This window comes from Haliotis rubra, unplaced genomic scaffold, assembly GCF_003918875.1.
Source record: "Haliotis rubra isolate DU_JTF1 unplaced genomic scaffold, ASM391887v1 Scf36, whole genome shotgun sequence".
In the NCBI taxonomy this organism is placed as follows: domain Eukaryota; kingdom Metazoa; phylum Mollusca; class Gastropoda; order Lepetellida; family Haliotidae; genus Haliotis; species Haliotis rubra.
The window spans coordinates 2347971-2364679 of record NW_025767035.1 but is presented as its reverse complement, the minus strand read 5'-3'; the positions used below and the strand labels follow the sequence as shown (position 1 = coordinate 2364679).

The window sequence follows — 16709 nt, the reverse complement described above, 5'->3', positions numbered from 1 at the left end:
TTTGGCCTGACACACCCGGGGATCCATCCCCATACCCGGACAGCCCCAATGTCCGCCACACCACGAGGACGGTCGCAATAGGTTCATATGGAAATTGATTAAACAACACCTGATTCATCGACCTATAATTCTGTGAATTAAGAAAGCAGAGCATTTTCTGAATGATTTACGTGTATTAACATTTTGCATCATAATGTATTGCATTATTTTTGGTGGAGATATTCAATGCACCTGCAAGGGCGCGCAATGCACGTGAAATTTCATAGCCCAACATGGTTGATACCATGTCAGACTCTCTCCTTTCAATTTGGGACAGCCTCCGTGGTGTAGTACTAGTGGTTAGAGCGTCCCCGTTCGATCCCCGACCGCGTCATACCAAAAGACGTTTAAATATGGTACTTGTTGGTCCCTGCCCGGCGCTCGGCATTAATGGGTACATCAAGGACTGGTCGGCTCGGAGTCAGTATAATGTGTCTGAGTGGTGTATTCTTGCTTCACTGCGGCATGGTATCTCAGTGGGCTAGCACTATAAAACCAGTTTAAGTCTTGGCTAGTACAAGCAGGTGCACATACACATACACACACATGCACGTCGTGATATGAGCGAAATATTCTCATGCACGGCGTTAAACCCAATTTCACCCAAAGTCGGTATGTGACCTTGCAAGACATTATTCTTCAGTTCCGTGAAGAAAATGTATGCTTGGTACGGACAGTTAAGTCTGTGCAAGAAAAGTGAAATTCGTATGTTTTTGCATGAAATGATGTCATTTTCCAAACCTGTTCCATCTTCAAATAAACCAGATTATGTCATGGTAATCTTGGCTATGTTTCTCTTCAACCCTTTCTTTTCACTACAAAATTCTTATGGTATGGAAATTTTTGACACATTTATGCACCAGTACATTAAAGTTGCACAATCTGAGAAAATACGGAGGTTTCTTAATTAATTTCCATATGAATAAATTTATTCGTGTTTGTTGTGAGGACAGAATCCTCTTTCCTCCAGTGAAACGTTTCACTGATTTAATTGCTCTTTTGTTTTAGTTCTGCCGCCATCTTGTATTCTCCCAGCCAGAGACGGGTGTCTGTCATTGGTAATACCTCTGCAAGAGTTGAGTGCTCATGTACCGAAACACCAACGTAAATATTGACTGATTGATAACAGTTTGAAAGGCTATTGTTTCTGTGCATACTCCACGAAAAGTAGGTCACAACGGAGGCGGGTCATAGTTTCATTTGACACAACATCCATAGTAGCAAGTACAGTAGTTGGCCATAAGTGAGTCATCATTAGTGAAATTCCCATAGACTTGCATGTTAATAAACTCTTGGAAGAATATTTTCATAAATGTAGTTTCGGTCGAATTGCTTTCAATACTTATCTACCAGCTGGGAAATAATCTTGGCTACATACACATAATTTCCATTCAATTTTCCGATGACTATTAAGAAAACTGCAACTATTTAAACAGCATATATTAGACATACCAAACAGGTTCAACATGGCTGTCTATGGGATAGATTAAAAGTAACTGTTGTACTTATATGTGGTGCTTAATCAGGTGTCATTCGATAACTAATCAACGGAAAGATGAAAGAAAATTATGTACACGTAGCTGAAGATGATTTCCAAGATTTTTACAAAATATCAAAATAAAATGACTTCTACTCAATTTATGAAAATAATTCTTGCAAGAGTTAATTAACATGTAAGTCTATGGAAATCTTAATAATGATGACTCACTTATGGCCAACTACTGTAGTATGTGTAATGGGCGTGGTTGGCCATATCGTCTAAGGGACCGTTCATAATTTATGGCTAGGGGGGGGGTGATGATGATTGTTATGGAGAAGCATGTACAATGTGAATGACCCCCCCCCAACATTTATGTACAAAGTAAGTGCCCCCCCCTGCATGTCATGTACAAAATCAATGGCCCCCCTCCCCCTTTCCATATTTTTAAAGCATATTTTAAAAAGATTTTTATGTACAAAATTGCTGACCCCTAAGGAAACTTGTGTACAAAATTACTGACCCCCACCTCCCCAGAACAAAATGGGTACACACCCCCCTTTTAAAATCATCACTCACTCACACACACACACACACCTTTTAGCCATAAACTTATGAAGTTGTGAATAGGTACGTCAAAATGGCAACGGTCTGAGACCGTCTTCACTTCTGGCTATCCTCCCCCCATAAAGCTGACACGCCGTGGTATAATTGGGAAAGTGTTCGAACCAATTTTCTCACTCAAACAACAGAAACCAAGCCAGGCCGAGTTTAGTACGGACAGTCCGGTGAGTGTTATTGTGAAAAACAATCAGGGGATCCAGTATATACCATCAATCACATGTTGGAATATACAGCGCAAACCCTCGACTCGCGAGACGAGAGATCCTTCGACGTGTACAGATGTACAAAGAGATTGGTCAACAGGGAAGGTTACATCCAGACACCTTGCTTGTCATCCTCCGTATCTTCAGTCCTCGCATGTCGGGAAACAGCCACTAACAGGAAGGTCGACCGACATGCAAGTCCTGGCGATGCCTGCTTGTGGTCCCTCGTGGTGTCCAGCTTTTCCTCCAAAATATATATGGGGATTGGGTTATCATATGTCAAAGGCCTCTTCTATGATTTGTCGTCTAATTTGTTGTACAGAGTTGTCTCCCTTGGGTTTGCCAGGAAGCTATGTCCGTGGGTTCGGATTCCTGTACCTATCAGCCTGAAACCGTGTTTCACCAAAGTTATAAACGTCTTGGACCTGCATCGGGCGGTGGGGTAGCGTAGTGGTTAAAGCGTTCGCTCGTCACGCCAAAGACCCGGGTTTTATTCCCCTCATGGGTACAATGTGTGAAGCCCATTTCTTGTGTCCCCTGCCACGATATTGCTGGAATATTGCTAAAAGCGGCGTAAAACTAAACTCACTCACTCACTCCACATCAAGATGTGCTCAGCATGATAAAACAATAGTAGCCTAATGTTGAAAGCGACGTTAAACCAAACACCCTATCATCATTTTAAACCTGATTCTATTTAGACATCACCGCCATGTTTCTACGGGGGCACACAATGGATGCCTTTAACACCGTACACCACATAGGGAAAGCGAACCCGTCTCTGCGGTATGACGAGCGGACGCTTTAACCACTAGGCTACCCGACCGCTTTTCAAGTTATAGAGTAGGCCTACAATCTGTTTTTTCATGTATTTCATTATTTAGTTTAATTTATTTTAGTACCCAATTCAAACCTCATCGTGTTGCAAATATGAACATATTAAACCTCATAATGCAGTATCAATGATGTATTAATAGATTTTATCATAACTTTCCCAGATAAAACAAAACAACCAGGGCAACTCACACACATGTATTTATAGATATCCGCCATCGAATACTCTACACATGCTATATGATACACAATTTACATTAAATATATATAGCCTTATTTTATAGCCTTATCTGTACTATCTGACAAATGGTTCCACGCGTGCGTTAAATTGGGCGCTTATCCGCCCATATAACCCGGGTAGAGACGCTATGCTAGCACCGGGTACATAGAGGGCGTCCCGAACCACCTCCAATATGGCTACCACTCTCTACCTAGCAACTGTACACATAACGCGTGCTCGCGCGACAATGTCGCTCGTTCGTCACTGACTGTCAATAGGAAATATCGTTGGACTGGCTGTGAAATGGCGGAACTTGACTGTTGAGAGTGATGTTTGAGTGGATTTAGGAGTACTGTCCCTGTCGCAATATGAAAGGTAGGTGACTGTGGTTTTCTACATCAGGTTGAGATTATTGTTATACAAACTATTATCAATATTTCAGAGGCGGGTTGTTCTAGGTGGACGGTCTTACAAACTGTCGCGATGATCGGTGGTATGTGAAGCTAAAGCGATAGCAATCACAACTTAAGATTTTATGACTCTCTAATGAACGGAGAATATTTATTACCACTTTCACCCGAGGGGTCACTTACAAAGCTTGCCACAGAGTCACTTACAGAGCTTGCAACTATACACTCCGACCAGCTGACGGGCTCTCGCACGTTATATTGACATATTCTGATATTACATGAGTCTTCGTGATTTAAATGAGGAATGTCAGCCAATGTTGAGAATTTATTTTCTTCAAACTCATCCTTAAACGGTTTCGAAACACTGATATTAATATTATTTTTTATAAGAGTTACATCCAGGTGAATAAGTAAACTATGTAATTAAATCCTTACCCAAATATTGTATTACCATCTTACCTTGTTGCCAAACACTTAATGCATGAGAGCACGTGACTTGACAACAATGAACCAACTGACTCGATTGTTATTGAAATGGTTATTGCCATGTTAAGCAAAATGATCGTATTTTAATTTGAAATATGTTTACGCGTAAACATTGACACCTCAGCGCTATAATGAGGTTGTTTGGATAGTTGTATACCTTGTGAAAAACCCCGGAACGTTATGCAAAAATAATTCAACATGAACTGTCAGATTTCAATTTAACGACTTAAAAAAATAGAGTGACACTATTTCTAGATCTATACCTGTGATTGAAACCAGTGCATGGTCACGCTTAGAGATGATATAATTCTGGATTAGCGCTTATACGACTTTTCTAAAGCCCCTACGTCAAACAGGGTTTGGCTCAATAGGATTACTCTCCGCTTGCTGTGAAGGTGAGAGTTGTGTGACCGTTTTAATACCAGGTTTTAGTGTTGCGATATACCACGATACACTACGTGAACGTGACCCTTACACTTCCTGGATAAACATGCTTCTTACATGTGGCGGGGCGGCTGGGTAGTACAGTTGCTAAAGTGTTCGCCTGTCACGCCGAAGGGGGTTCAACTCCAAATATTGGTACAATGTGTGGAGCCCATCTATGGTGTCCTCCACTGTGATGTTGCAGGAATATTACTAAAAGCGGCGTAAAACCTTACTCACTGCATGTGGCAATTGGACCAATTAAATCACTGTAGTTAGGTAAACCTGTTATCTGCTCGGAGGGGAAGTGACTTGATTCAGTTGTGGCAACGTAAATTATGTCAGGATGCAAATGGAGTCATGGGTGCGCTGTGCAGAGTTGCGCCCCTTCTGACGCATCCGAAACTTGTGATAGTGGTTCGAATCCAGGTTGACCCAGAATTTGTTTCCAGGTTGCCATGTCAGTTCCCGTGCACGGTTTACCAACGTGATAAACGTCTGAGATCTGCATCTCTTCGAACTTTCCTCGCACATCAGGGGCGGTGGGGTAGCCTAGTTGTTAAAGCGTTCTCGGTCACACTGAAGACCCGGGTTCGATTCCCCACATGGGTACAGTGTGTGAAGCCCATTTCTGGTGTGTCCCGTCGTGATATTGCTAAAAGCGGCGTAAAACCAAACTCACTTTCTCCTCACACATCAACGTGACATAACTGACCCAGCTGACTTACCCCTAGAACCCTGGAGAGGACCTAAGAACCTTGGGTGATTGTGAGTTAGACTCTTTATCCCATCTCCGAATATCTACAATACTGCTGATGCGGCGTCAAACAATCTCTCTCTCTCTCTCTCTCTCTCTCTCTCTCTCTCTCTCTCTCTCTCTCTCTCTCTCTCTCTCATGCTCACAAACAATCATAGCTGTCATGTCTACATTTCTTTGGTGAGTCTAGGTTTCTTTATTTCTGAAAAGGATGGCGGTTCTTGGCGAATTTTGATATTATATACAAAAGACAATTCTTACTATTCCCTTAACTCAGTCTAGGCCTCCATACTGGAAGTGATCTTTGTGCTGCAATATTCGTATAACACAAGGACTAACATACTGTATATATAACCAAGGTGTGAAATCAATAATCCGAGCCTTGTGAAGGTTATTTAGATCTACACAGTATGGTAAAATCTCAAAATGAATTTCAGCCATTGTTTTCGGCGCGATACACCATGAGGTAAATATTACCGCTTTCAAATTTTTTTCTATGTCCTTTTCAGATATTAATTTTGGTTTTTCGTTTCGTTTGCCAGACACTTTTGTTAGGGTTGTAATTAATTTCAATGCAATAATCGGTTCATCACTTATTCCATCTTTTTAATCTTTATTTTCTATAAGTTGTCAAGCCAAAGAAAGCATATACCAGTGTTTGGTGGTAACCACAAGTCAAACAAACCAGAAACTGCTGGCCAATTGTGATATACTGCATACGAGTATCACGGTTGTGGTTTGAACCTTAAGTTTGCATTTTATCGGCGTCTCTTTTCAGGCTAGAAAATTTTCACGTGCTTACATTCTTTTGTTATACAATTTAAACATATCAAATGAGTAATTTGTTAGAAAAAGGAATGACGTCGGATGTGACAAGTAAGAGCTGTACGCTGTATATGAGCACTGAGTCGGTTTGTTTATATTTTTTACTGTGTTGTCCGTCTGTCGTCGGGGGTAATAAATGACACGGGTACCTTTGTCCGGTCCTGCAGCGTTATAGCGAGGGTTCAGTAGATGTCAAGCTCAGGGGCGGTGGGGTAGCCTAGTGGTTAAAGTGTATGCTCGTCACGCATAAACCCCGGGTTCGATTCATCACATGGGTCCACTGTGTAAAGCCCATTCCTGGTGTCCCCTGCGGTGATATTGCTAGAATATTGTTAAACTCAACCACTTGATCAAGCCTTCGATGGTAAAACCTGGATGGAACAGCCTAGTTGTTATCAAAATGCGTCTTTCTGTGGCATTTGAATACAATGCACATGATCCAATGATAAAAGTAGATCATATAAGCTGGAGCTGTCGGTATATGCTCGACAACAAGAGGAAATCCACGATTCTTAAATGGATGTCATACAGTTTATTACACAGCTTGCCGCCATTTATATTAATGTGTACAGATACAGATAAGAGTGAGTGAGTGAGTTTAGCTTTACGCCGCACTCATCACCTCTTCCACCCACTTCAGCCTTGAACCAGTGTATGAAATAAGCCAAAAACCCAGCCAGACATCTGGGCTGGTAACTTCAAAAACTTACCAGCCCAGAAGAGATTTAACCAGTCCTTCTTAAATACTAGACCCGTGAAGATCCGGGGTAGAATAGGTCTTCAGCAACCAATGCTTGCCACAAAAGGCGACTATGCTTGTCGTAAGAGGCGACTAACAGGATCGGGTGGTCAGGCTCGCTGACTTGGTTGACACATGTCATCGGTTCCCAATTGCGCAGATCGATGCTCATGCTGCTGATCACTGGATTGTCTGGTCCAAACTCGATTATTTACAGACCGCCGCCATATAGCTGGAATATTGCTGAGTGCGGCGTAAAACTAAACTCACTCACTCTTAAATACTAAATAGACAGTGCCAGTGGACACGTTATCTGAATATTTTTTTCACCCGTCCATCGGGCTGGCTAGCTTTCAAATTAGACCGTCCGGCAGAAATATGTCGGACGGGCCTTATTTCATACACTGCTTGAACATTCCGTGTTAGAACCGATCTCCAGCGATCTATGCTTGTAAGTAACGACTCGATACATCCGATGTCCAACGTCTGTGAGTTGGCTGTCGTACGCCTACGGATTGTGACGTAGCTGATGGTACCAATAGTTGACGGTACTTGATTATTTACAGACTGTCCCCACAGAGGTGAGTGCGGACAATAAACAACATTGCAGATAATCCATTCTTTTCGTACTGGCTCTCGTGTGTTGCCGAGCGTCTACTCCTGTACCTGTACAAGAATACCCACGTGACCAGAGAAGCACCGTGTGTCAGCAGTCTGATGAGTGATTGATCTCTGTCCCCCACTCCCCATGTGATCGTAGATCTTAGGTGACCCCGCGTTATCCATCACTGTCTGTAGATCCCGTCCTAATCCAGATCACGTTTTCCCTCTTCACCGTTGTCGTCGTTGCAGGGGTGGTGCGAGAACCACCACGAGGGTGAGAAGGGGTACTCTTGGGGTGGTAGTACATAGGATTGCTCTTCTGCATGGTTACCTGCGGGCATGGGTGGCGTCGAATTCGCTGTCTGGAGTTGGGTTCCTTAATAGACGTGCCGGAATACCATCATGGCTTGGAGCTTGAACGCCGAAGATGAAATAACAGAATTATTCTTCAAAACGACACGAAGCCAAACTAATTCACGCAAGCTGTAGGACTGTGTGAATACGCCTGGTTTAACACCATATTGTACAATAAACAACACCTGGAATTTGCTGCACACGATTGAATTCATATTGGGAATCGAACCGGGGTCTTCGGCAAAGTTCCAGGTGTGAGATCGCATTAGTAATTAGTGTCTGTAGGAACATGTTGCCACGAAAAGCAAACGGTCACTCCAATAATCGCACATGACAAGTGACCATTTTTTTGGCACGGGCGGGACTGTGGACTATGAACGGCATTACATATGGTTCATAGGGCTAACGTTAAGTGGATCTGGTCAGCAGCCGTGACAGCCTACCATCAGAAACACGGCTTATTCACGGGTATTAAGGCTTTCGTCAGATGAAACAGCTTGAGCCAGTCCTTCAGATCACAGACAAGGGTTGCCTTACATTGTTCAGTTCCAGTCACCTCTGTGAACAGATTACACACAGTCACATAGGAGTAAATGATATGTTCGGAGCGTGTCGACCTACAATATTTAATGGTGTTTATGAATGTGACGATTGAATTATAAGGCTCTATATATAGTATTGATAAATACCATCGCTTGGTTAAAGGAATCTCGCTTTAGGTTGCCATGGAAGACTTACATTTTACATTTGTTGGTTTACGATCTGCCGAACTAATCTTTTACAAATATACATTGATTTACATATCCCCCCAAAATGACAAATATGCATTGATTTACATATCCCCCACCAAAAAAAAAAAGAAAAAGAAAAAAAAAAGACACCTAATGAGGACTCATGAGGAACTCAGGAAACCAAATCTTTATCATTTTATACCTGTAGGTAATACCTTTAACATTACTTTCATGGCGTCCGAATTGTGTTCTAAAGCTATGGAGACTTTTATTCAAAATTGGAAAGAAGACATAGCAAGAGATAACAGCAAGAGAGGCATTGGAGGAAATAAACTGCGACTGTACAGGAAGTTTAAATCCACTATATCTCCGGAAAGTTATGCTCTAAGTCATATGCCAAGGTCTAACCGTAGCGCCCTAGCGATGTTTAGATGTGGAGTCGCCCCCCTCCATATAGAGACGGGAAGATACAACAACACGCCAGTCAACCTGAGTTTGTTTTAATTGCCCTGACACTGTGGAAGATGAGACCCACGTTCTACTACACTGTCCGATATACAACGAAATCAGATCAACGCTTTTAGAAACATGTACAGCCAACTGTGATAGTTAACGATCTTAATGATTTACGGAAAATGTGTTTTATTCTCTCCAGCCCATCTGTGATGTATGTGTGTGCCAAAACCTGCAATATTCTATTACAAAATCGAAAAAGTGTTTTATATGGTTCTTAGTTTTAGTATGTTTGTAAATATTTTTGTATTATTCTCTTACTGCATTATATCATGTATACTCATGCGAATAATGGTTGTCATCCCCTTCAGGGTGGGGAGGGGGGTGACAACCATTATTGGCATGAGTATATTTTATCTTGTTTTAATAGTATCTCGTAAACCTGAATGGGTGGCTCACGCCTTTTAAGTATTTTATGTGTCTTGTATTCTATGTATATAATAATGTGAGGCGAGACTTAAATAAAATATCTATCTATCTATCTATCTATCTATCCTAACTTTTACCAAGCGGATGGAATCCGATATTCAATATGGCCGCTACGGCACCTATTTTGACAAACCTGCTTATGTCGTTTACACCGCCATTTTTCACCATCCGTGTTTTTGTTTCGGATTGAAATATCATTTTAAAATTAATTACTTGCTCCGTTCCATCAATTAGACATCATGATGATATGATTTAACAGCAACATTGCTTTCAGGCTCCGTTTATGATATTAATACCGATTTCATTTCAATCTATGGTTTGGAACAAATCTCGATACTAACTTAGACATATATGAATAGGTTACAGTCAATGCATGATAAAACAGAGGCACTTGATCGAAACATCAGAGAAACCGTTACTGTTCATATTATGTTTCTTTCACACGCTATACAGTCATTCTGCACAACTTCCCTTCAAAACGCTTGGCAACAACGACCGTATTTGGTATTGGAGCGTTACGCTTTAAAAGACGTGAATATGTCCAAGCCCTCTGATCGCAATTCTTATTGGGCAAGTTCTATCAGGGGAGATAATTGTCTTCACCACGGCATCTCCTAGTTAACGATATGCTGTATCAGATGAGGCCCTTTTAAGGTTTAGATCTGAAGTATTGGTATATAAGCAGCATTATCTGAATATTTGTTAGCAATATTGACGAACGAAATGCTTACATGACACTTTTTATGGATCACGATGTCTATTATTCTTTGTCACTCTGTCACTCTTGCTCTCTCATCTGGCGGTGGGGGTAGCCTAGTGGTTAAAGTGTTCGCTCGTCACACTGAAGACCCAGGTTCGATTCTCCACATGGGTACAATGTGTGAAGCCCATTTTTGGTGTCCACCACCCTGATATTGGTGGAATATTGCTCAAAGCGGCGTAAAACAATTTTCACTCACTCACTCATCTGGCGAATGTTGTTATCCATAAAAAGTGTCATGTATTGTTGAACATTGTGCTTCTTCAAGCTTCTAAATACCTATAAATCTTTTTAAAGAACTGTCGCTAGATTCGAAATATTTCTGCTATATACTGGGATCATAAAATTGACACCCGACGCCAATCATGGAAAATGTAGTATACATCGAAAAAGAATAATTTTGCTAGCAGTGGCACTTAATAGGAAGCCATGAGACTGGGTATGGCGCTGATTCGAACCAAGTCACAGCTTCCATGTACACCCAAGGCAGGTAACTCTGTGCAGTGGATTTAGACGACAGTGTGCCTCTTGAACATAAACATTTGTTTGAGAAGTCAAATATTTGATATCGTGTCTGCTGTCAAACATTTAATATCGTGTACTGGGACCACCGACATGTCATGAAAAATATTAATATCGAGGGGAGTTATAAAACACACTTGTTGGTATCATAAAAGGTAATGTAAACTAATATATTCAAATGAAGTTATTTGCCAAACAAACCCTTGGCCGACCACCGTTCAAAGTCCCCACGTATAGATACGGACGCTCTGGCACGCCGCTACCGTAACGAAGCTAGGGCAGAGATTGAATAGTGGTAGAGTTTTTGTTACGTGCCAACTTCTACAAAACCAGTCAATAGACCGTAGGGTAGAAAACGTAAAGTTTATCTTCACAAACTCTGCCTAAACTTCTGACAACCAATGACTATTAATTTTAAAGGCGGACATTATTAGGCCGATCCTTCATTCGCAGGTAATATTTGGATATGAGGTTTGGATATGATTGGAAATTTGAACTGTCAAAACGAAATACAGATTAATATAGGTAAGGTCCTTTGGGACATGGCATTAGAATTAGTCACCTTATAATGTATATTCTTTTAATGGATTTGATAAAGTTTGTATACACGATTTAAAGAACAGCTATATATATATGCTTGACAATTTATGATTTAAACAAAAAATCTAGAATATTTTGAAATTTCTGTTCATTCTGTTTACCATGTAGGAATGTACTTTTTTAAGCAAAGTTAATTTCAGTTTTTACATATCAATAGATAATGACTGTCAATGATAAAGACGATATTGAATAAAAATCAATCGTTTAAAACAGTTATGCGAATGTCAAACTTATATTAATCGTGTACAAAAAATGACATGGTTACGGGATCGTTTACTCAGGTTTGATCACATAGCAGACAATAAAGACCTTACAAGTTACAAATAAAATAGATAATGATCAAACAAAGGCTCCCAGGACAGGAACGCTGTAATAAATCTCTCAGTTTGTAGACCGCCCCAAGTATTGCGTGCCGGGAGTTAGCGCTGCTTCTGAACTGAACCAGTCGCTTAGGACCACTTTACTTATTTGTTACCTTGTATGCTACGATTTGATATTAGTCAATGGGGGCAGGACACAAAGGAAATAAGAAGGAATGGTTTAGCGACAACCCAAGATAACCATCCCTGCCAGGACAAGAATGTCGGCACAGTGAGTGGCATTTGGACAATGCGGTTTAAGTTCGCTGAAAGGTTCCCATGCATTAGAGTCTATCAAAATCACTTCAGTGCCAATCACTCATGCTGTCATTTGAACTCGGAGCCATAAATGTGAGATAAAAGATGACTCAACCTTAAAAGGGCCCCTGTATGTATTGCGGTGCTCAAATCAAACCGGGCAAGGAAAGTGTGGGTACCGCCATGGTCTCCTTGGGTGAGGTTGTGACTGCGGTTTGTGTGTATTAACCTCAGCATGGATACCGACATAGACATCATTGACCTAGAGGCAGAATCCTTCGATTTCTGTGAGTATAATTCGGGTTTCAATCAATGAATTTCGACATCTATGTATATGTTCACATCGTCTGCTGCCATAAATGTCTTAAAAACGAAATACAAAGTTATATGTCTGACTAACTGTCCTTCGGTAGAAGATAGCTATAATGTATGTAGGTATATCTCATGAGAACCCAATTAAACCAGAAATGGACTGAATCTTGGTCAAAGAACGTTTGGTTAGTTTATAGGTTCGCGTCTGAGTTAAATAAGGAGTGAGTGAGTGTGTAGAAATAAACGCTTCTTTAATCAGTATTCCAGTTATATGGCAGCGTGCCAGGGAAGGAGGGATGCCAGGTGATCCAGGTCCATTACCATCAGTACCATCAAAATAAGGCGTTGACAAACAGGTATCATAACTAGGATAAATCTGGGATTCGAACCCACAATCATTCGATCCTGGCACCCCTTGCTGTACTGAACCACAACTGTTCCATATATTCCCTCTAAAATAATAATAATAAGTCATCTTCTATAGCACACAGTCTCCAAAACACCAAGTGATTGCTCGCGGCGCTTGATCAGAATCTGATTCTTATTACCCCGGATAACCCAAGCTGCCTGTTAGGCGCGAGAAGGTTATAGTCACATGACCTTATCCCACCGGGTACCCACTTTCTGCTGGGTGAACAGAGGCAATTTGAACAAACTCATTTGCCTAAGGTAAGACCACATGAATCACATGTGCTTCGTTGTGGGGCAGGACTGAAGTCCTAGAAACTCTCAGGAGTCAGGCTGCCAAACACGGTCACCCATCCAAGGATTGTCCGAGCTCGACGTTGCTTAACTTCAACTGATTTGTGCAGAGGACCACGCGGTCATATGTTACACTCACACATTTATGCATTTAAGAATGTTAGTTTCGGTGTTTATACATTCCATGAGAGTTTTGTATTTAATGAGAAACTTCGGATAATGATACAATGATTATGTGTATTATTGAGCTTCTGGATATACTAATGATATACGTGCCCATATAGTGATTCCCACACCTGGCGATAAAGCAGCAAAACAGACTGTTTACTGTTGCCAATATCGATTTAATAAATATAATCCCGACGCAATTGATCTAGATATTTGTCCTGATATTCCGACAGGATAGGTATTGGTTCTTGACGGACGTGCACAGCAGTGGTCAAAGCTGGTGGACGACAATGAGGGCACCGTGGGCCCTCTGATGTTATGTGTGGACGTCAGTGTAGGATCCAGACATATCCTCAGTTATTGGTACGAGCTACTGTCAGTGGATTATATTATAAGGATTAACTATCGAATAGTTTCGCACGGACAGAAGGCCAAATGCAAGAAGATCATAGAATTTGTAACTGAAGACTTGATTTGGATTTCCATTTAATCACTGTCACCGTATCACAATAATGGTTGACCTTGGGATAGCAGTGTATTTAAAACATTGTCACCTCCGGGTTCGATTTTCGTCTGGGCACAATGTGTGAAATTCTACATTGGAGTCTCCTGCTCTGACACATTTGCAATAAGTGGTGAACCCCACTATCACTCTCTCAGAATAATGGTACGTACTGTTTTCACATAACCTAAATTCGAACGAAACAATTTTACTCTGTCAAATACGATTTGTGGTATTACAAGAATATGATGGAATAAACTTTGAGTTGACGGTTGCCTTAGCAACCACTGGGTTTCCTGCAACAAGGTAGCCAGAGCAAGGTAGGGGTGTCCTGTTTGAAATCTCCCCAAACACGCCAAACATTCGAACATAACGATACTAGTTCAACAAAGTTCTGTAGGACCCAAAGAGCTTCTAAACAGAATCAGTGTATATAGACTATGTCTTGTATCAAGTTTTCGATTCCGGGAGAGATATAGATCCTATGGTCAGGCTATGTGACCTGGCTCATGGTATGTCATGGTGCCCGACTGAGATATGGATCCTATGGTTATGCTCTTAGATGTGGCTGATGGTATATCATGGTGCCCGATTGAGATATGGATCGTATGGTTATGCTCTTAGATGTGGCTGATGGTATGTCATGGTGCCCGATTGAGATATGGATCCTATGGTTATGCTCTTAGATGTGGCTGATGGTATATCATGGTGCCCGATTGAGATATGGATCCTATGGTTATGCTCTTAGATGTGGCTGATGGTATATCATGGTGCCCGATTGAGATATGGATCCTATGGTTATGCTCTTAGATGTGGCTGATGGTATGTCATGGTGCCCGATTGAGATATGGATCCTATGGTTATGCTCTTAGATGTGGCTGATGGTATATCATGGTGCCCGATTGAGATATGGATCGTATGGTTATGCTCTTAGATGTGGCTGATGGTATGTCATGGTGCCCGACGAAGATATGGATCCTATGGTTATGCTCTTAGATGTGGCTGATGGTATGTCATGGTGCCCGATTGTGTGACTCCTGTCTGGTGCATGTTACTGATTTGTCAGGTCAATAGAATTTAAGACAGACTATTCTAGAGATTCATCTTTTTTCCGTCCGAATTAAGCCAAGAAAAGGAATCAAAACATATAAAAAATACCCTCGGGTCTCGGTGTTTGTGTTGTGTTGTGAATTTTGGGATGTTTTTGTTTTCTTTAAAATGAACTTTTTACTATTTTCAGTATTTTTGTCAAAATCCTAGAATTCCTAGTGTATGCAGTGCCGCCCGTAGAGCAACTACCCCCGGCTTTAACTTCAAGTTACTAGGAGTGAGTGAGTGAGTGAGTTTAGTTTTACGCCGAACTCAGCAATATTCCAGCTATATTGCGGCGGTCTGTAAATAATCGAATCCGGACCAGACAATCCAGTGATCAACAGCGTGAGCATCCATCTGCGCAATTGGGAACCGATGACATGTGTCAATCAAGCCACCCGATCCCGTTAGTCGCTTCTTACGACAAGGATGGGTTACTGAAGGTTCATTCTAACCCGGACCTTCACGGGTCCCAAGTTACTAGGAATATCAAGCTCGACAGGTGCTTGTTTGGAATGAAACAAACAAACGATTACTTAGTTGTAGCAGTTCCTTGGAGAACTATCTTGATGTCAGTAATCTGTGCTTTTGGAATAACAATGGATTGGAGTTCGCCTGGTCTTGACTGGATGACGTGAAGTCGAAGGGTAAACGATGAACATGAATTTTAATACAAGACCATAATACTGTATGAAATATCCCGACAAAGGGCAGTTTTAGAGACATCTTTGATTTACTGTTACATTTTGTCCCACTATTTCCCTGTACTTTAGAGAATAGAATGGTTCTCCAGCAGGAGAGAAGACATTTTCATGTGAGTACCAATCGAATTGTCCTGCTGTACGTAGAATTTTATGATTTTATGGATGTCGTACTTTATTAGTAGATCGTATCTCCTGAAATCGCCGTGTCTCATGACATTAGTAGGTCGTGCATCATCTGTCTTCATGACATTAGCAGGTCTTGTATCGTGTGTCCCATGACATTGGTAGGTCGTGTCTCCTGACACTAATAGGTCGTGCATCATGTGTCTTCAAGACCTCATGTCTTTTATCATGTCTCTTAGGACATTAGTAGATCGTGTCTCATGCCATTAGCAGGTCGTATATTGTGTGTCTTCTTGACATAAGTAAGTCATGTATCGCGTGTCTCATGACATTATTAGATCGTGTCTCATGACATTAGCAGATCGTGTATCGTGTGTCTTCATGGCATTATTAGGTCGTGTCTCATAACATTAAAAGGTTGTGTATCGTGTGTCCAATGACATTAGCAGGTCGTGTATCGTGTGTCTTTATGACATAGGTAAGTCGTGTATCTTGTGTCTCATGACATTAGTACATTGTGTCTCATGACATTAGCAGGTCGGTTTGTCTCCATGACATAAGAAAGTCATATATCGTGTGTCTCATGACATTATTAGATGATGCCTCATAGCATAGGCAGATCGTGTATCGTGTTTCTCATGACATTAGTAGATTGTGTCTCATGACATACGCAGGTCGTATGTCGTTTGTCTTCATGACATACGCAGGTCGTATGTCGTGAGTCTTCATGACATAGGCAGGTCGTGTATCGTGTGTCTTCATGACATTAGTAGAACATGACTCATGACATTAGCAGGTCGTTATCGTGTGTCTTCATGAAATAGGTAAGTCGTGTATCGTGTGTCTTCATGGCATAAGCAGGTCATGTATCGTGTGTCTTCATGACATAAGCAGGTCGTGTATCGTGTGTCTTCATGACATAAGCAGGTCGTATATCGTG

General features: G+C 41.3%; 1 protein-coding gene across 2 annotated transcripts in view; it reads left to right on the top strand.

Moving 5' to 3' along the window:
• The first annotated feature begins 3578 nt into the window (after positions 1 to 3578).
• Positions 3579 to 16709, top strand: part of LOC124285415 — a 67677-nt gene continuing 54546 nt past the window's right edge. For both annotated transcript variants that reach the window (XM_046721640.1, XM_046721639.1), the window contains exon 1: positions 3579 to 3772. In XM_046721640.1, coding sequence (XP_046577596.1) covers positions 3766 to 3772 — 7 coding nt within the window. In that variant the 5' untranslated portion in view covers positions 3579 to 3765. The remainder of the gene's footprint in view (positions 3773 to 16709) is intronic.